The following is an 18,944-nucleotide window of genomic DNA, read 5'->3' on the forward strand; positions in this document are numbered from 1 at the left end:
TTTTAGCCCTACTGTTATACTTAGTAGCCTTATTCTATTTCTCTTTTCCCTTCTTATTATTGTAATAGTTATTGTTTTCCTTTCTGTTTCCTCCTTATACATTCTATTTAATATTTCTTATTGTATAAGAAAGGTATAAAAATAATAGGACGAAAGAGTTATCTATATCTATAGGCCTGTAATGGAAAGGGCGGTCTTTGTACTGTAAAATGCGGTTCAATTCGAATTTGTATACAGTAGAAGTGCCTGGTCCGCTAGTAAGCACTACCTATCGGTGGCGGGGCGTGGCACGAGGTACGGAGTACGCCAACTATACTTTGTGTGGGGCTTTTCGAGCTCGACTGGCAAGGCTGACGTGCGAATTGTTCATTAGTCAGCCAGGCTTTCAAAATCCCCAGTGAGCAACGTAACATGACTTAAAGAGCGAGGAAACTCCCACATTTGCCCGAGATACTGGCGCGTTGCCTTTAAGTCTCGCAGACAACGAAACGCACAAGATCTGGCAATGCCTACTGCGAAGCGGCAGAAGGGCAGTGGCATGGCCACATCCAGAAAGCCGAGAGAAACAAGCAGCAAAGCCGATACCGACCGCCCGACCCCTGCAGAGGTTGAAGAGGAGGAGCATCAATTTGTGCAGCTTGCTCGCAAACATTGGCTGAAGGTTGGAAAGAAGACGGCGAGGCCAAAGGTCAAGATCGAGGTAGTCAAACAGAGTATCTGGGATGTCCTAGAGAAGGAGAACTTTGAGTACAAATCTCTTGTGCTCCTCGAAAGCCTGCAGACCTTAGAGATGTATGAATCATCAGGACGTTGACAAAGAGGAGCCGACTTCTGACATTTTTGACGCAGCTACCTTTGGCCCGGATACGGAAATGAGTCGTCCAACTTCCAGGTTCTGCTCATGGTGTTGATAGCAAACGTCAAACGACGTGAGCATCTGGAGACATGGAGTGAGGATACATTGTACGTATATTTCACTTGAGTGCAAGCCTTCTAATGCAATCACAGGCATTTTCGAGAATAGACCAGACGATTTTTCGTCCCTTTTTCGACGCATACTATCCCTCTCGCTTGATCGAACCTTATCTGCGACAGTCCGGAAACATGTCATCTACTTTTTAATATCTGCGTTTCAAAGCCTAGACCGTGCAGTCATCAGAAAGGAATGTGCTCCCTTAGTTTCGATCGGTATCTGGCAAAACCTTTCGAGCGATAGTCTAAGGGAATCGTATCTTGACCAGGCCCCTCAGCTTAGGAAGGCCTGGAGGGCCTCCCTGAAGCGGTACGACGCAGCGGACGAGCCAACGAAAGCAAGGCTTCGTTTTGAGCGGTCATGGCTCTACTCACTTCTTCTGGACTACTTGAGTCTTATTTACCACAGCAAAAGCAAGCCTGGTAAGTAGATGGCACCGCGAGTACCATAGCGCTTACCCTCTAACATGCCCGCAGATGCTTTGTCTTACTGTGAACGATTCGCCGAGTTCACGTGCGATTTGCAAAGTCAGCTGCCGACGAGGCGGTACGTCAACGCACTGCTCCAAGATTTGCACCTCCTTCCCCTTATGAAACTCTCGCCGATGTACAACGACGAAGATAGCGGTCTACTACGCGAGCTCCATGCCCTCTTGTCTCACTACACATACTTCAAAGTGGACGACCAAACGGGCATTCAGCTGAGTTGCTCGGAGGCCTACAAAAATCATTGTTCATCGCTAGGCAGGTTGCAACGAGTGGCTCTGAAGCACTTCAAGGAAAAGCTGTCGGTACTGGCTCTGTCAAATTTCAATGCCATTGACAAACCAGATGAACTAGGGACGTTGTTGGGGACTTTGACTGATGGAGAATTGGCACATCTCCTGAAACTGCTTGATATCCGCTCATCCTTTCCTGACCACCTGGGGTTGCCCATTGACCGCAAGGCCCTCAACCACTTCATAGCGGCCAAATTCGAACGCAAGACTTCCTTTCAAGACTCGGCTTTGAAGATGTCACTATCACCCACTGAGAAGTCACTTTTCGACAGCAACTTCCGGAGGGCAGACGTCTATGACGGCTCGTATCCACTAGCCCTGCCAAAGATGAACCTTCAATATCTATCCATTGGCGACTTCCTCTGGAGAGCGTTTGTTCTGTGCCGCTGCGAATCGTTTTATGGGGTCCGCAAAGATCTAGAGTCTGCCTTGCGCCGCCTGCGCCCACGGGCCGGGCAGCAGGGAGAAGTTATTTTCGCCGGATTTTCCAGAATGGCCTTGCCAATCTCCAAGCCGACGTAGGTGATGCCGTGTTAGTATGCCACTATTACCCAAGATTACTGATTTGGAGCCACCAGAGTACTTGAAATTGTGCCGCCTCCAATTGGCAGTGACCAGTCATCGTCGGTAGTAGCCGAGGTGGTGGTTGATGTCCGGCATTTTGGAGACAAAGCGCGACAGGAGTGGGATTCTTTGCGGCCCGACGACGTTGTCTTTTTGGTTGCATTCGATCCTTCGCTGACCATCACAACCGCCGGTGTCGGCGAAGAGATGCAACCGGAATGCGAGAAGCTGGGCGTCTCGGCCGTCCGAACGGCGGAGATAATTGACATGACAAATTCCAGGGGGCATCATCTTAAGGAGGGGTCTGAAACCTTGGACGGCAAACGGCGCATCCAGCTCAGGCTTGATCAGGATACATGCACCAGAGATGCCCAGCATCCAGTGCCAGGAACACCAGGTGCGTATGGGTGCTTCAATCTTATCCTGAGGCGGAACCGGAGGGAAAATAACTTCAAGCCGGTTTTGGAATCAATTCGCAACTTGTTATTGTCGGAAGCACCACTTCCCCCATGGCTTCACGAGGTATTCCTTGGTTATGGTGACCCAGCGGGAGCCAGTGGGAAAAATTTGGCCAACAGAATAAGGAAGGTCGACTACCGTGACACTTTTCTGGACTGGCAGCATCTTGTGGAGAGCCTGCCTGGCAAAACTATTGAGCCTGGAGGCGATGTCTCCAGCAGCTTCGGTCCGCCATATATTCTGGAAGAAGCCGAGAGGCCAGAGGCACCCCGGTTGGCAAAAACCTCCAAAAAGCGACGGCGAGATGTCGAACCGGTCCTGAAGTCCGATATGGCCACCTTCAAAGTCCTGACATACAAGCCGCCAAACAATGGGCCTTTCCCCGCCGACGTTCCTCGCCTGAACGCCGTGCGATTTACGCCTGCTCAGGTTGAGGCTATCATGTCGGGCACTCAACCGGGCCTGACGGTCATCGTTGGACCGCCTGGAACGGGCAAAACCGATGTGGCAGCACAAATCATCAACAACATCTATCACAACTTTCCGGAACAGAAGACGTTGCTTCTTGCGCACAGCAACCAAGCCCTGAACCAGCTGTTTGCCAAGATCGTCGCACTTGATATTGACGAGAGGCACTTGCTGCGGCTGGGACATGGCGAGGAAGACCTAGATGCCGCCGGAAGTTTTGGCAAACAAGGTCGTGTTGAGTCGTACTTGGACAACCGCCAGCGGTGTCTGCGCGAAGTAAAGAAACTGGCCATTAGCCTGGGCGCACCTGGCGCCCATGACAACTCCGCCGAGACGGCGGGTTACTTCAACAAGGTCTACGTGGAGCCTGTCTGGTTGGTTTTCTTGCAAGCTGCATTGTCGGAAGATTCGAATGCGTCGGACTTGATGCGGGAATTTCCCTTTCACCACTACTTCGCCAATGCTCCACAGCCGTTGTTCCCATCAGACGCCGACAAACCTCAGGTGCTAGACATTGCCCACGGTTGCTATTCCCACATCGCCAAGATCTTTTCTGAACTTGCACACATTTTCCCCTTTGAGATTCTCCGGCGCGAACGAGACAAGGCCGACTATCTACTTACCAGTGAAGCTCGAATCATTGCGATGACTACAACACATGCAGCCATCAGAAGAGGTGAGATCGCTGCCTTGGGCTTCCATTATGACAACGTCATTCTGGAGGAGGGAGCCCAAATAACCGAGGTGGAGACATTCATGCCACTCGCAATGCAGAAGCCGGTCAATGGCCAGATGCCGCTCCAGAGAGTCGTGCTGTGCGGCGACCACTTCCAAAACTCTCCGGTAATTCAGAGTCTAGCATTCCGTCACCATTCCAACCTAGAACAATCGCTTTTTTCTCGATTAGTTCGACTAGGAGTTCCAACTATCACCTTGGATCAGCAAGGAAGAGCACGGCCTTCGATTGCGAAGTTGTATCAGTGGCGGTACCCCAACCTGGGAAATTTGCCAATCGTCGAAGCCCAGCCCGAGTTCCAGAGGGCAAACGCCGGTTTCAAATTCGACTACCAGTTTGTCAATGTGCCATCGTACAAAGGACGTGGAGAGGCGGAGCCAACGCCGCACTTTATTCAAAACCTTGGCGAGGCAGAATATGCTGTTGCAATCTTTCAATATATGAGACTACTCGGGTACCCAGCAGAAAAGATCAGTATTCTCACCACATACGCTGGACAGAGAGCACTGGTAATGGATGTGCTTTCCCACCGGTCTGCCAAAAACCCAATATTTGGTTTGCCTAAGGCGGTTGCAACGGTGGATAAATATCAAGGCGAGCAGAATGACTGTAAGGACTGATTTTCCCATTACATGAACTCGACAGATGTTGACAATACCGTTTGGATCTAGATATCATCCTCTCACTCACACGAACATCCCGAGTAGGGTATCTTCGAGACGTTCGCCGCATGACGGTAGCGATGTCGCGTGCTCGACTAGGGCTCTACGTGCTTGGTCGTCGAGAGGTGTTTGAGGCTTGTTCCGAACTACGGCCAGCCTTTGACATTTTGCTGGAACGACCAGACAAATTAACATTGGTAACTGGAGAGCTGTGGCCGACTCAACGACCTAATGCAAGCGATTCCTGTATTGATGGTGAGGTGGTGATGGAAAGCGTGGAGCATTTGGGGCAATATGTGTTTGAGATGACAAGCACCAGAATGGAGCAGCTGTCAGAGCACAACAAACCGATGGCACCGACTCCGAACTTCGAGATACCAGAGGATTCTGGTGAGGCCGCATGCTCTCGTGAGAATGAACAGGCGTTGGAACCAGACATTCTTGAAGTTCGAGAGGGTGACATTTAATCGGTGCCCTGGAAGGTAGCTGCCATAAGCGATACTTGACAGACAAGCAACCCAAACTGGAGTGGGGATTGGCAAGATAGGAACAAGCTTGGACACCTGAAATAGTGGCGAAGGTACAATGGGACACAATGTGTGTATACGGTTGAATTGGCAATGGCCACAACTGGTAGCATTACGGTAAATCGCATACTGCGGTATTTTCTTGGAAGCATTAGAGCTTCTGACATGTTTCATTGTGGATACTCGCACAGAATTGAGGGTGTACTGTATGTTGGTTGTGGTGGTATGGTTGGGCAGAAGCCGGTAGCGTAAGTAGCAAAGCTGATCGGGCCATGAAATGCCACAACCTAGCTAACAAATGGCTAGGTACGACCGAGGGCAATATCATAACCCCCATTTATCCGTAGATTGGTCCCTAATAAAGCATGCAAGCGAACTAACACTAAGTCGGACAATTGCGGATCGGCGACAGCTTTCTATTGGAATATCTAGGCTTTGGCACTGAAGCTTATAACCACGGTGGCTGCAAAGTGTCACTGGTGAATCGTTAGGTGTGGGGGCTCGGCCCATCGAGTTCAATCCACCTCTTTCGAACCTCATCAATGGCGCCTTGTGGGTCCGTGACAAGAGGGTTGCGTAGCTGCCATTCCATGCATATTTCGAGACCTTTCCCTGTCCATCGACCAGGTTTAGTACTGAGCGCCTTGGCTAAAGAACGACCATCCACGAGCCGCTGAATCGCTGGTGCATCATAGACATCGATCTCAACTAGGTGATTCACAAAGCTTTCCCATCCCACAATGAAAGTCTCGCGTGACTCCCGGCTTGGGTCCTCGTTTCTATCCAGCCGATCTGCCGAGGAGCAGAATGCACCACAGCCCGGTCCACTTGTGTCGATATGGAATCCACGGTCATCCCGTGGCTCGACCTGATCCATGGCTTCGACAAGCAAGGCGCTGAGAACCTGCAGAGTCCAATGGCCACCATGGGCTTCCCATCGCCGGATAGCCATTCCAAAAATGTCTCGCCGGTTCATGGTAGGCCCTTTGCTGCAAACCACTCGCTTGAGCTCAAGGATTTCTTTGCGATGTCGATGGCTTGCTGCCATGACATCTGTCAGCTTATTGGGAGCCTTAAACCCTTCTCGAGCAACTATAGCGACGGGGGGGAGCGAATTGGCCTTGCGGCTGTGATTCGGAGGGTCGTCGACGGTCATCCAAGGGCTGACCGCAGCAAGGCTCCATGCCAGGTACAACGAATCGGAGGAGCGGACAAGACGAGAGCCGACAGATTCAGGGTTATCGTTGCGCAATAAATAGTCAAGACACTCATAGGCATGATGCCACCGTGTGATTTCCGGGTATTGTAGGATGTCCCGCCCGGGGTCCGTGAATATGGCGTGGTATAAGCCAAGCCTGTCCAAGAGCTCCAGCGATCTGCGCGGAGAGTTACCTGCCAGGTTGGTGTTATTTTAGTGGTGAGCAATCTCGAACTCGGGGAATATGGAAAATGGAAATCCAGTGAAATGATTTGGGTAAACGCAGGGGATAGGTGTCGCTCACCTTTGAGCATTTTTTCAAGTTCGACGCCAACTCTCTCGCGGCTGATCTTGACCCTGAGCGCATGCATAACATCATTATGTGACATATAGCGTTCCGTACTGGGGTCAATGCTAAAGTTCAAACGGCTGGCGAAGCGCACGAGTCGAAGGACGCGTAAAGGGTCATCGGTGAAAGTCTGTAGGGGATCAAGTGGAGTGCGGATGGTACAAGCAGTCATGTCTGCCAGGCCACTGGTGAAGTCCTCAACGAAACCAGTGTTGAGGTTGTAGAAGAGGGCATTGATGGTCGCATCACGGCGCAGAGCATCTTCCTTAGGAGACCCAAACTCCATGAGAGGGTTCCGACTGTCGTCGGCGTACGTCTCCTTCCGCAAGTTGACAAAATCAACATCGAGTCCGAATATTTTGACCATGGTCGTCTCAAGGTGCTTAGACTTGTCCGGATTACGAGACACATTGTGGAGGTTTCCAACATCATGATCCCCAATTTCATGAGTTTCAATGGCAGCAGGGGTAGTGCAGAAGTCGCACATGCGCTGTGCAAATTGAATGCCCGTCATGGCATTGATAGCCACATCGATATCGTTGCTCTCGATTCCAAGCAGCTTGTCACGAACCCATCCACCGGCCCAACGTAGGACCAGGGGCTGACCGATATCGCCAGCACTATCGATAGAGCGGCAGACATCAAGAAGCAGGCTGCGAAGCTTTTGCTCACGAGGGTTGAGATTGATGGAACGAGGCCCAATCATAGTGCGGTCGTGGAATAAGTCGAGCTTCCTTCTCTTCATTGTAAGTCGAACACATTGACGACAGAGGACCGAAAGCATAGGCCTTCTGCGTCGATTTGATTCCCTAGAAACCAGGGGAAAGACCAGATGCTAGAAGTAATTCTCTTGGTAATACCTCTGTAGGATTATCGCTTAGCCTGGTTTGAGTAGTCTTGCGCATGCAGGAAAAGGTCGGATGTGGACAGGCCCAAGATAACACCAGGCTTTATTCGCCTACGCAATAGAGGAAAGATAACTGTCCGCTCTGCGTGATTAATCAATGTACGGTAGATTCACTCGCCATTCTTCCATGGTTGTGAACAAGGGCCAGTCTGGAAATGATAGTTGAAGTGATTTGCGGAACAATGTCGGCTGGATATCGATTTTGGATGGCACGAGACTGTGGTTCGAGTATTACGTAATAGATGCACAGGTTGTCGGTACTTGTACAACCCCACCATGAAGCATCCGTTCTGGTGCATCAAAAATTACAGTACTTGGTAATTTTACAGCTCCTCTCCCAACCCTTGCTCAACTAAGTAATTACAGTACATGCAAGTACTCCGTACGGTACATGGCACAAATAGTACGGCGTTCATCTGCTGTACATGCACAAGTGCTTGCAGTACTTATACGAGTACAGTCGTAGACATGCAATAATGCTTACTTGTGCTTGATTGCGCATGTGCATCGTGTTCCGTACATTGTGTCCTTGTCAGCGAACATGCAGCCTGTTCTAATTACTCCGTGCTCGTACCAATACATACATCTTATACATCTGTTCATGTGCGGAGTACTCGGTTGTAAGTACTGACAGAAACACTTGTCAGTAATGCTGTCTGTACTAACTCAGCACAAGGGCGGGTATTTGTGCTGTGGTACAAGTACTTTCAGCACGCTGCTGAACAGTACCGCTGGGCATTGCTATGTCGATGTGCATGTACTGTAGTTGCAGAACTTGTACTTATGTGAACAGTACTGCTCTTGTACGAGTACAACTAGATACCCATACAGTAGTTACAGCAGCACAAGCATGCAAGGCTGATGCGGTAATGGACATGCATGTGCTCCGTAATACTGGTCGGAATTCGCTCAGCAGCGTCGGCCGTTGATATGAATGTTCAAAAGGACTTGCACCTGAGTGATACTCGAAGGTGTGCTTGTATACTTCCTGTACGGAGTAAGTACATGTATTTGCATTGTACGGAGTACAAGTAAGTACAGTATTCCGGACCAGGACATGTATGTACTTGTACGCCGGCGCATTATTGCGCTTGCTTTTACTTGCAATGCACTGTACGTCTATTGTATATGTATATCGCATGCGCTGTGCAAATTGAATGCCCGTCATGGCATTAATAGCCACATCAATATCGTTACTCTTAATTCTAAGCAGCTTATTACAAACGCATCTACCGGCCCAATATAGGCTGACCGACATTGCTAGTACTATCGATAGAGCGGTAGATATTAAGAAGCAAGCTGTAAAGCTTTTTCTCGTAAAGGTTGAGATTGATAGAACAAGGCCTAATTATAGTATGGTTGTGGAATAAGTCGAGGGCCAGTCTGGGAATGATGGTTGAAGTGATTTGCGGAACAATATCGGCTGGATAGATATCGATTGCGTATGGCACGAGACGGTTCCACATCCTGTTGAACAGCACTTCACATTGAAGGTCGGTCGCCAACAAATCACGCAACACACTTGCATACGCTTGTAGGAACGGATGCGGATCCATACATGTAATCGCATGCTGGATTCATGACGTCAATGGCAACATGAGTGAGAGCCCACTCACGTACCACCAACAGCCACTTCTTGACCAAGAGGCCCGTTCGAAGTACAGGGGGGAAGGCAAGCGGGGCGTGGCGTCGCTAACGGAAGGACAATTGACGGAATGAGAACGCCAAGTTGGAGACAACAGACCATGAATGGCTATGTTATGCTGCGGCCGGTTGTCGTCCTGCGGGGTAAACTTTCAATGCCCCCAGCTGATTGAGAATACGATGTACATTGTGCTCCAGTTCAAATTATATATAGTAAGGTGCCTCCGAATATCTGGACGCCCGCATTTTAAGGACACCTCTGATGGCCGACTTCCCCACGTTGTTGATGTCCTGTCTATATACGTATCATCTCCTGTCATCCCCCTTTACTCGCTCTTGATTCTCAATCTCCACACTTCATCAGGCAGATATAAATAACGTCAAGATGATGTCACCATCCACGACAGAGCACCACGCTGAAGAGCAGCAAGCTACGACCGTTCAATCTCCCACCGGCTTGGCGGAGTCGCCCGTCAGCGAGGTCAAGCAGGATCGCAGATTGAGTGATGAATGGGGTTCGTTCATTGTGGCCCTCTTCTTCCCCACCCTTACACCCTCGAACAGGCAGCTTGGGTCAAAAGTTTGCCTTCGTCTCATCATCCATCTCTTGGGTCCCCTCCAGTTGCCATGTAACCAGAAGTGCTGAGCATAACCAGATGCCTCCAAGGTCCCACCCAGCCGCTTTCAGAAACGCAAAGGGTCAATATATGCCACGCCCAATTCCCGCGATGGCCACATCGACAGGAACTATGCCGAAAAGTACCATGCCAAGATCGCCGAGATGAAAGGCGGCAAGTGAGCCGTGCCCATCTTTGCAACCGATGTGTTACTCCAAGTAGCGTATGGTGGAATAATAATCAGGTGGGAGAAATGGTCTCGCCCTTGTTGTGTAGCTACTTTGGGGGAGGTCCAATGAGAAGGGGGGTGCAGACCATAACAGCCGGCAAGAGTGTTATCAGCGTTGGCATGCCCTCCTTAGGTATTGATAATATACATAACTGTCCCGAAACTTGCGTGCATGAGCAGGAAGTGAAGAGCGGTTTTTTTATAATCAGTCAGTTGCCGAAATCAATCAAGGTCAATCACATCCGGGTTCGGTACCAAGTCAGATGCAGCTTGCACCCCGGTACCTCCTGCTGGCGCAGAACTAGAAGCTACGAACCCCTCCGGTACCTTCACATCGATTTCAGATGCTTCTGACATCGTCATAACATCCGACATCTCGTTGCGGGTGTCGGTTCGCTGCTGGCTCCGAGCTAAGGCTTGAGATGCGATAAAGTTGACGTCCGTGTTGTACTGCGCTTGAACACTCCGCTTGATTCGCAGCATTTCTTTGAAGGTATCCTCATTGCCATGTTGCACCTCGAATTGCTCCCACTTGGTCCAGAAGTCGGCATTTGTTCTGGGGTCGCAAAATTGCGAGGCATGACCGTAGATTGCTCGCGCCCGGTCGATTTCTCCCAGCCGTTTTTCCATATCTGCAAACTTGAGGCACATGCCCTTGGCCTCTAGATCCGGGAGAGACGTGATAGCTCTTTCGTAGATCGGTCGCGTCGAGGGAAGACCAAAGTTGGACGCAGACTTGGTAATATAAAAGATGAACATATCGGCACGATCCTCATCTGCAACAGCTCGTGTTGCCCTCTCATATATGCGCATGGCGTGACGCGCAAGACCTCGTTCCTCCTCCAGATTACCGTACATCAGATAGATGATCTTGGCAAACTTAGGCGGACAGTTTTCGACTGCTTGCTCAAACAAGTCTCTCAATCGCTCCATGCCGATTTTGCGGTCCACAGCTTTCGTCAGATACAAGTTCCACAGCTCAAAGGCCACAGGGTAGCTGAAAAGGTCCAGGCCACGTTCGTACACTTTGAATGACTCCTCGTAGTACTGGTGCTCCTCCAGAAGGTTGGCATAGTTCACCACTGTCTGTGGCGTGGCGATCCGAAGCTCAAATATCCTCTCGTAGACCTTGCGCACCTCCTCCAATGTGGATACACTTTCCACGAGGTCCACATAAAAGCTCCAAAGCCTCCAACTCTTGTGCACTCGCTGCTGCGGGGATAGCGTCTCGTCGAAGTAGTCCACGGTAGATCTTCTGGGGGCTTGGACAGCCTTTGCCATTATTCGAACCGCGTCGTCGAAATTCTCATTGCGGAGCTCCATTTCTGCCCATTCGACCCACATGTCTGCCAACTCACTGACCGACTTGAAGGGCACCTTAACAGCCTTCTCCAGGACTACTCGTGCATTCCGTAAATCGCCGCCTTTTTCGTAGAGCCGAGCGTAATTGGCCCAAAGAGAGTGAAAGGACCCTAATGCTCGATTCGGGTTGATGGCGGCAATTGCATCAGTGTAGGTCTGCACTGCCTCTGCCTTGTTCTCGCCCCAGAGCGCTACTCGCTTCTCCCACTCGAGAACATTGTTCGGGTTCTGGCGTAAGAGAACGTCATTGAGAAGAAAGGGGCGGCGATCCATCAAATGTTCAAAGCGCATCATCCTAAGGTCAAGCTCAAAGTCTGCGTCCTCGTCCGGTATTCCCTTTTCAGCTCGGACGGATGTAACGTCCATAAGGGTACCAATAACTGATTCCTCGAATTCCACGTAGGAATCGAAGACAAGGGTGAAGTCTCTGACCGTCATTACAGTCGTCAGGCCTTCTTCGAACGTGTCTCGAGCTCGTTCGAAACTGCTCCGCCGAATCCAGTAAGTAGCCAAACCGCACCAGAGTTTACCTCTCCGATCGGTAAATCGGGCAATTCCACTTCGAATTATGCGTTCAACATTCAGCCCCGTTTCGTGCTCCGTGTCTATTTCTGGCGCATTCTCTACCAGTATATCAATCATCTCACTCCAAAGCTCGTAATGAGCCTTTCCGTGCTTGCTAGAAAAGCGTGAGTTGTTGAGTAGGTCAATGAATAGTCTCCCAGCCTCTGTGTATGCGCCGGTTCCCACTAGTAGTTCGATGAAGTCTTCGGCATCTTCTGGGTGCACCTGCACATATCGTCTCCAAACCTTAACAGCTGTCTCACTAGAAGCAGCATTGGCAAAGGTGAGATAAAGGGTCCAAATACGATCGTGCTGTGTTAATGGAAGCGATCGCAGTGCTCGGTCAAAGGTTCGTCGTGTGATCGTGAGAACAGGTTGCTGCATGAGAAATTGGAGATACATTTCCCAAATTCGTGGCATCTTGTGAAGAAGGGTGAGGGACTTCTCAAATAGAGCGTTTACCTTCCTGAACTCCGCCGCAAATATGACAGGATTCAGCTTGGCCAGGTGCTTCATCCTGAAGCTAAGAAACTGACTCTGTAAGCGGCACTCAATGAATATGCGATGGAGGAACTTACGAGCTTCCAGAGTTTATACGACCGTGGTAGCTGGGCACATGCGCGTGCCATGACCAAATTCTGCTCGAAAATAGTCCCGCTTCGAAGTTTAAGGTTGATGTATGTCAACCAAGGCTTAGCACTAGCCCCATCACGGAGGATGTCTTGTTCGTAAACAGAGTCTTCACTGGCCTGGAAAATTCCACGTTAGCGACATTCATCTCACATGAAGTGAATACTCACAACAACATGCAAATCAGGTCCCATTTGCCTAACAACAGCTTCTACTGCAACACCCATGACAGCCAACCTCGACGAGGCACTTCAGAGGTGCCGCCGTTGCAATATTGGGAGCAAATATTGCGCAAAGGTTATGAATGCACTGTCAAGGGCAAAGCAGACAGCACGTCCAAGCCAGGTGGCTCAACGCTTCCCGAAGAAATAGTCTCAAGGATCGTGAACTCGTTCAGTTGTGGTCCATAGCTTGCGCCTCAGATTTTGGCAGGTCGATGCGAAAGAGCCTGTGCAGAAACTGGTATGCGAAGGAATAACCACTCGCAATTCAGCTGATGGAAAGGTGCGGTGCGACAGTCAACTAGGAGGCAATCTTGTGAACCATTGGTAGAACAACCCCAGGTTCGGATTCCTGATGCTAACTACTGTAAGAATAGCTTAATGCCACACCTTATGATGCCAATAGCCCCGGTATATGGATAAAATTTAACTAAATGATGTGTCATGTACATACATACACCACTCTGTACCATATGAGCATGTTGGCAGGGGTACTGGGTACATGTACGTGGAAGTATGTGTACTCTACTTGCTGTACGGAGTACTCGGCGTGCACTATACTTACACACTTATACAGTAATTAGTAAGTACTTACATACATGCATGCTCCTGCCATTCAAGGTTACGAGCTGTCCATTACCATGCCGTCCGCCTCCGCCGTTCCTCGGAATTTCACAACGAGAAAGACCTAACTGATCATTATCACCCATCATGTCTGGTGCCGCCGTAATCGACCCTCCCACTCCATTTGTGTATAGTTCATGCAGCTGGCTAACAATTGATGCAGGAGCGAGAATCCGTCTTCCCGACCCGGCAGTCGCTGGGCATAATGAAAGCAAAGCTTAAAGGTGCAGAAACAGGCCATAGCTTGCTGAAAAGGAAGAGTGAGGCTCTTACAAAGTATTCAAACTGGCGTTGATTTGGTGCGGCATACAAGCTAACGGTGCTACTTTTGTTTAGACGATTCCGAGGTCAACTATTACTCTCCCCAGCAACCCAGCCGCATATTTCCTTGTCTCTTGGCTAATTATGTGGTTTTGTAGAAATTACCAAACGAATAGATGAGGCAAAGCGGAAAATGGGACGTGTGATGCAGATTGCGGCTTTCTCGCTCGCCGAAGTCACCTATGCCGTTGGAACAGACATCGGCTATCAGGTCCAAGAATCGGCAAAGTCGGCACGATTTCGGATCCGTACAAGACAGGAAAATGTATCTGGAGTGCTTTTGCCCGCTTTCGAGAGTCATCTTGCCGAAGGCAGCAACGATTTTGGTTTGACAGGACTGGGCAAAGGAGGGCAGCAAGTCCAACGTTGCAGAGAGACGTACGCAAGAGCTGTCGAGGCACTCGTAGAGCTCGCTAGCCTTCAAACTGCTTTTGTGATACTTGATGAGGTCATTAAGGTGGTTAATCGACGCGGTGGGCTCAACCCAGGATGCCACGGTCAGACAACCGAGCCGAATTTGCATTGCTAATAGCCAGCTAGTCAACGCGATTGAACATGTCATTATACCACGGACAGAGAACACTATCAAGTACATTAACTCGGAGTTGGATGAGCTGGATCGCGAGGAGTTTTATAGACTCAAGAAGGCAGGCATCCTAATATCCCTGGTCCTGGTTGCCAGCTAGGTCTAACACCATTGACAACCAATAGGTGGCGAACAAGAAGCACCGCGATACGGCTGCTGCAGACGCTGAGATGAAAGCAAAGCGTAAGGTATCATCACTAGAACAGCGGAATGAGGCGCATGAGGGTCATGTGGAAAATTCAAGGGATATTCTGGCTGCGGACGAGGATGAGGACATCATTTTTTAAGTTTGCTGTTGGGATGCATAGTAACTGCGATTCGCTCAGGAGAAGTGACATAGCCATCACCAGAGACTTCTGAATGGTTTGCTCTGACAAAACTGTATTCATATCCTGCCTGTCTGCCTGTCGTCACCGGGGCATTCGACCAACTGCATTACAATTGGCAGATTAGGTTACCCGGCTTGAAAACCCAAACTATTGTCGTTGATACGTTACTTTAATAGGATTATCCCCTAGCATCATTCCAGCGGTGTTTTCTTTCGCTGTAATCGCGCCCTGTTCTGTTTCGTACTCTACAAAGGCAATACCGCGCCGACCTGGGACTGGTCTGATCTCGCGAAGTCTCTCAAATCGGCCAAATATAGTCGTCAATGCCTCGGCATCATACTCATCTGGAATATTCTGCAGGAACAATGTCTTGTTTGGTGGCAAGTACTCGTCAGGAACGATATTTGCGGTCGTAGCCGTCGACTTGAGCCCAGACGGCTTTGCAACTTTCGACGGGCGGGTCTCCAGTGTCCCCAAAGCGCATCTCTTTGGGAATCTCTGACTCTCAGAGGCCTCAAATGCCTTGCGTTTGTCTGGACAGACGTTTCATGTTAGCGCTCTATGGGCATTTGAGTGGGAAATTGTGCACGCTTGCCTTTCTCTGCATGACGACGCCGCTTGTGCGCTTCAAATTCTTCGGCAGTGCTCTTCGATTCTATAGTCTTGTCGCTCGGTGTCCGAGCTATCGATAGCCTCATAGGTTTTCCAAATAGCTCGAAACTTTGTGCATCTTCAATGGCCGTCGCCGCATCGTCGGGATTGGCAAATACAACGAAGGCTTGACCTTTGGCTCGAAGATTCCGCTTGGCAATAATGTCGACAACCAGACCAAACTCGGAGAAAAGAACCTTCAGTGCTTCCGTTATTGGGGTAATCTTGACTCTCTCTTCTAAGTTCTGGACGTAGACACTGTAAGCTTGTCAGCCGCGACGCCGCCTTTGCGTGTCGGAGTGCAATGACACGCACGTTGAAACCAGCTTTTCAGTGGCCATTATTTGTCACTTTCAAGCTCTGATAGGAAGATTTCAACGAGAAATAGGCTTGGTCACCACGTCATGAGAATGATCGCTGGGGAACAAAGGAAGTTGCTGATGTCTGAGTCTGAATATGCTGAATAGTAATTAGTTCGGAGGTAGTGGGCAGCTCCCGCATCCCAATAGTAATGCCACCATAACTAAACCAGCAACAAGCCAAGCACTTGGGCGCCTAGCATATTTTACAGCAATAAATTAACTTTAGTGAATCTATTAAAGAATAAATTTAGGTAACAGCCATAGTATGTATTAACAGTTTTAAATAAGTCCTCTATTATTAATACAATATTTAGTACTTCTTAATTTAATAAGATTAGTATCTAGTATAATTAAGACAGTTAATTAATTAAGATAAGCCCTTTATCTTTAAGATATAGCATACTGACTAAAATCTAAAGGTATATCCTTCTATTAAATTACGTACTCAGTTTAAATCTTTTAATAGCTTTCATAATTTTACTTATATTAGTTATACTTTTAATTTGCATTCAAAAAGTATAGTTAAAGTATATTGCACTGACTAAAACTTCAATTAATACTATTAGTAATAGCAAAATAGGCACTAGTTAGTAATTAAGCAAGGAATACGAATTTAAAGTCAAATTGTATTTTTAAAAGAGCAATATTCTATATAATAGAAGTACAGGAGAAGTAGGACTATTTATACCTTAAGGGTAGTACTTTAATCAGTATAGTATACATATTAAGAGTCTTACTATATATATCTGGAAGTTGTTATAATGTTAGGCTTTGCCTGACAGAATTATATTATAGGATAGAGTTATATACTAGGGTACGTAACTCTTACCCTATAACTAAGTAGGTATTAGAGTATAAGAACTCTAATACCTTATAGAGTTAGAGCTTTATAGATTTTTAATAATTATTTTTAACTACTAAGTACTAATAGTACTAGTAACTCTATGATATTTAAGAAATCTCCCCTTATTACAGTAAGTAGTACGCCGTAAATTATTAAATAATAGACTATTAAGATAATAATATACTACCTAGTAATTACAATACTACTATTATTTATGTACTAATCGAATAGCATAAAGAGTTTTAGTAAATATACTAATAAGTTATAATATTAGTATAGTAATAGTACTAAGCGTTCTCAGAAGTATAGCTTAGTACTATACTATAATTAATACGGATGCCCTTAACTATTAATAATATATTAATACTACCCTAAGTCTAATGTAAATTACTACTAATAGGAGTACTATATAATAAAAATAAGTCTATACTAATAGCCTAAAAGATATAAAGAATAGCAATATGCAAATAATAGGAAGTAATATAGTAACTATTGGGTACTATTATCTAATAACCTAGGGAATAAGGACTAGCTAAAAGTAACTATTGAGCTAGTATATAACCTAGGTACCCTATAGTATAATTAATATATATAAAGAGAAGGGCTCTTATTTATACTACAGATTTAAATAGTACTTTATTAAGAATTATAAGATTTAGCCTCTATAGTATAATAAAAATATAATCTATCTATATATTAAGTAAATATAGAAAGGGAGAATATATAGAAAGGATTTTTAAACTCGTTTTTAGAAAATAATATACTCTTAAGCTAAGTGTCTTATATAGGGGTAAGATAGTATAAGTAAGAACTAAGGTAAAAGGAATAAGTATCGAAGGGAGTAGGTTTATAAACTTAAGGTATAGCTAAATAGACTATTATTTTTTATTTTAATACTTATAAATTCTTCTTACTTCTTAAATATTTAATTTAATTATAGATATAACTATTATAGTATAATTAGTAAATATATAGCCTAAAGTCTATATCTTAAGCTTATCCTACTACTAATATAGTACTAATTAAAGATAACTATAATAGTAATATACTATAGGGGTTACCTAACTAAGGTATACCTATATATTTTATATATATTCCAAGTTATACTTCATATAAATAGCTAGGAGTCCCTAGTAGTACTATATATAGTATTAGGCCATAATTAAGATATAATACTAGGCCTACTACAAATAGAGTACTATAGTATTAACCAAAATATAGCTAAATATTGCTTTATAATTAGAGTAATAGGAGGTTAGGTAGTATAAGTAGTAAATATATATTTAGAATATAGTAGCTATAACCTTAGAATTATAACTATTTTATTTATTATAATAGAACTAAAGACCTAAATAGTAATTACTAGCTTAATAAAAATTTTAGTAGTACTTTATTAAGTAGTACTAAAAATTAAGTATAATAGGATAGGGGGGTAATTATTCACTTACTTAAAGGAGTTTACTAACTTATTTAATAAAATATAGGCCTTTAGTCTTCCATTATACTAGGGATTATGGAACTACTATATTCAGCTATAATATAAGCCTAACGAGGAGCCCCTAGAGCAACTATAAGGACCCTTATATAATATACTATAGGACTAGTTATAATAAGTATAATAGTAAATTATTAAACTATTAAATAAAAGGTAAATATATACTAATTCCTTAGCGGTAGTAGTACTAATCTTATTAGTTAAAAATCTAAAGGAGGAGTAGTATATATATATAAATTATTATATATTAAATAAAATTAAAATATAAAATAAGTACCTATTACTATTAATAAAAGAAATACTATACTCCCTATTAGAAGCCTATTAGTTTATAAAACTTAATATATAGGTGTAGTCTTTTATAAGATTTATATTATACCTAATAGTTAGTACCTTATAGTATTTTATACTTATATAAGCTTATTTAAATAGTTAATCTACCTATTTAAACTTATAAGTACTCCTATAATATTTTAGTATTATATTAATAAGGTAATTAGAACGGACTTAAGTAATTTTGTAATAGCTTTTTAAAATAATATTCTAGTCTATATAAGTAGTTCTAAGGTAAACTATATATAGAATATTAAAAGGGTACTTTAATACCTATATAAGATAGGCCTATACTTAGACTTAATAAGTATACCTTTATTATAAAAGTAGTTAAGTACTTTAGCTATATTACCTAAGTAAGAGTAGAAATTTAAATTAATTTATCTAAAGTAGTTACTATTAATAATTAAGAAGTACTAAAAACTATTTAAGGGGTATATAGTTTTTTAAGAGTTAATAACTTTTACTAAGAGTATATCCCTTAGTTTATAAAATTAATATTATTTTTATT

The 18,944-nt window shown here is 45.6% G+C and overlaps 6 protein-coding genes across 6 annotated transcripts; 3 read left to right on the top strand and 3 right to left on the bottom strand.

The window, feature by feature from the left end:
• Nucleotides 1-505: 505 nt before the first annotated feature.
• DCS_03707 (DEAD helicases superfamily protein) lies at nucleotides 506-5,107 on the top strand (the record flags this gene model as incomplete). The annotated part of the gene is made up of 6 exons (XM_040801023.1): nucleotides 506-792; nucleotides 850-950; nucleotides 1,009-1,395; nucleotides 1,450-2,269; nucleotides 2,330-4,587; nucleotides 4,650-5,107. The coding sequence occupies 6 exons, from the start codon at nucleotides 506-508 to the stop codon at nucleotides 5,105-5,107; spliced, it is 4,311 nt and encodes a 1,436-aa protein (XP_040656056.1).
• A 547-nt stretch (nucleotides 5,108-5,654) lies between these two features.
• DCS_03708 (putative tRNA nucleotidyltransferase) lies at nucleotides 5,655-7,420 on the bottom strand (the record flags this gene model as incomplete). Its single annotated transcript, XM_040801024.1, has 2 exons — nucleotides 5,655-6,434; nucleotides 6,809-7,420. The coding sequence occupies 2 exons, from the start codon at nucleotides 7,418-7,420 to the stop codon at nucleotides 5,655-5,657; spliced, it is 1,392 nt and encodes a 463-aa protein (XP_040656057.1).
• Nucleotides 7,421-9,650: 2,230 nt separating this feature from the next.
• DCS_03709 (uncharacterized protein) lies at nucleotides 9,651-10,064 on the top strand (the record flags this gene model as incomplete). The annotated part of the gene is made up of 2 exons (XM_040801025.1): nucleotides 9,651-9,780; nucleotides 9,922-10,064. The coding sequence occupies 2 exons, from the start codon at nucleotides 9,651-9,653 to the stop codon at nucleotides 10,062-10,064; spliced, it is 273 nt and encodes a 90-aa protein (XP_040656058.1).
• Nucleotides 10,065-10,333: 269 nt separating this feature from the next.
• DCS_03710 (Pre-mRNA-splicing factor syf-1) lies at nucleotides 10,334-12,894 on the bottom strand (the record flags this gene model as incomplete). The annotated part of the gene is made up of 3 exons (XM_040801026.1): nucleotides 10,334-12,568; nucleotides 12,616-12,786; nucleotides 12,838-12,894. The coding sequence occupies 3 exons, from the start codon at nucleotides 12,892-12,894 to the stop codon at nucleotides 10,334-10,336; spliced, it is 2,463 nt and encodes an 820-aa protein (XP_040656059.1).
• A 705-nt stretch (nucleotides 12,895-13,599) lies between these two features.
• DCS_03711 (uncharacterized protein) lies at nucleotides 13,600-14,706 on the top strand (the record flags this gene model as incomplete). Its single annotated transcript, XM_040801027.1, has 5 exons — nucleotides 13,600-13,614; nucleotides 13,676-13,788; nucleotides 13,849-13,859; nucleotides 13,932-14,290; nucleotides 14,545-14,706. The coding sequence occupies 5 exons, from the start codon at nucleotides 13,600-13,602 to the stop codon at nucleotides 14,704-14,706; spliced, it is 660 nt and encodes a 219-aa protein (XP_040656060.1).
• A 189-nt stretch (nucleotides 14,707-14,895) lies between these two features.
• On the bottom strand, nucleotides 14,896-15,740 carry DCS_03712 (small nuclear ribonucleoprotein; the record flags this gene model as incomplete). Its single annotated transcript, XM_040801028.1, has 3 exons — nucleotides 14,896-15,281; nucleotides 15,338-15,657; nucleotides 15,715-15,740. 3 exons carry the CDS (start codon nucleotides 15,738-15,740, stop codon nucleotides 14,896-14,898), a joined length of 732 nt encoding a protein of 243 aa, XP_040656061.1.
• Between the last annotated feature and the right edge of the window lie 3,204 nt (nucleotides 15,741-18,944).

Source organism: Drechmeria coniospora, chromosome 02 (assembly GCF_001625195.1).
Source record: "Drechmeria coniospora strain ARSEF 6962 chromosome 02, whole genome shotgun sequence".
In the NCBI taxonomy this organism is placed as follows: Eukaryota; Fungi; Ascomycota; class Sordariomycetes; order Hypocreales; family Ophiocordycipitaceae; genus Drechmeria; species Drechmeria coniospora.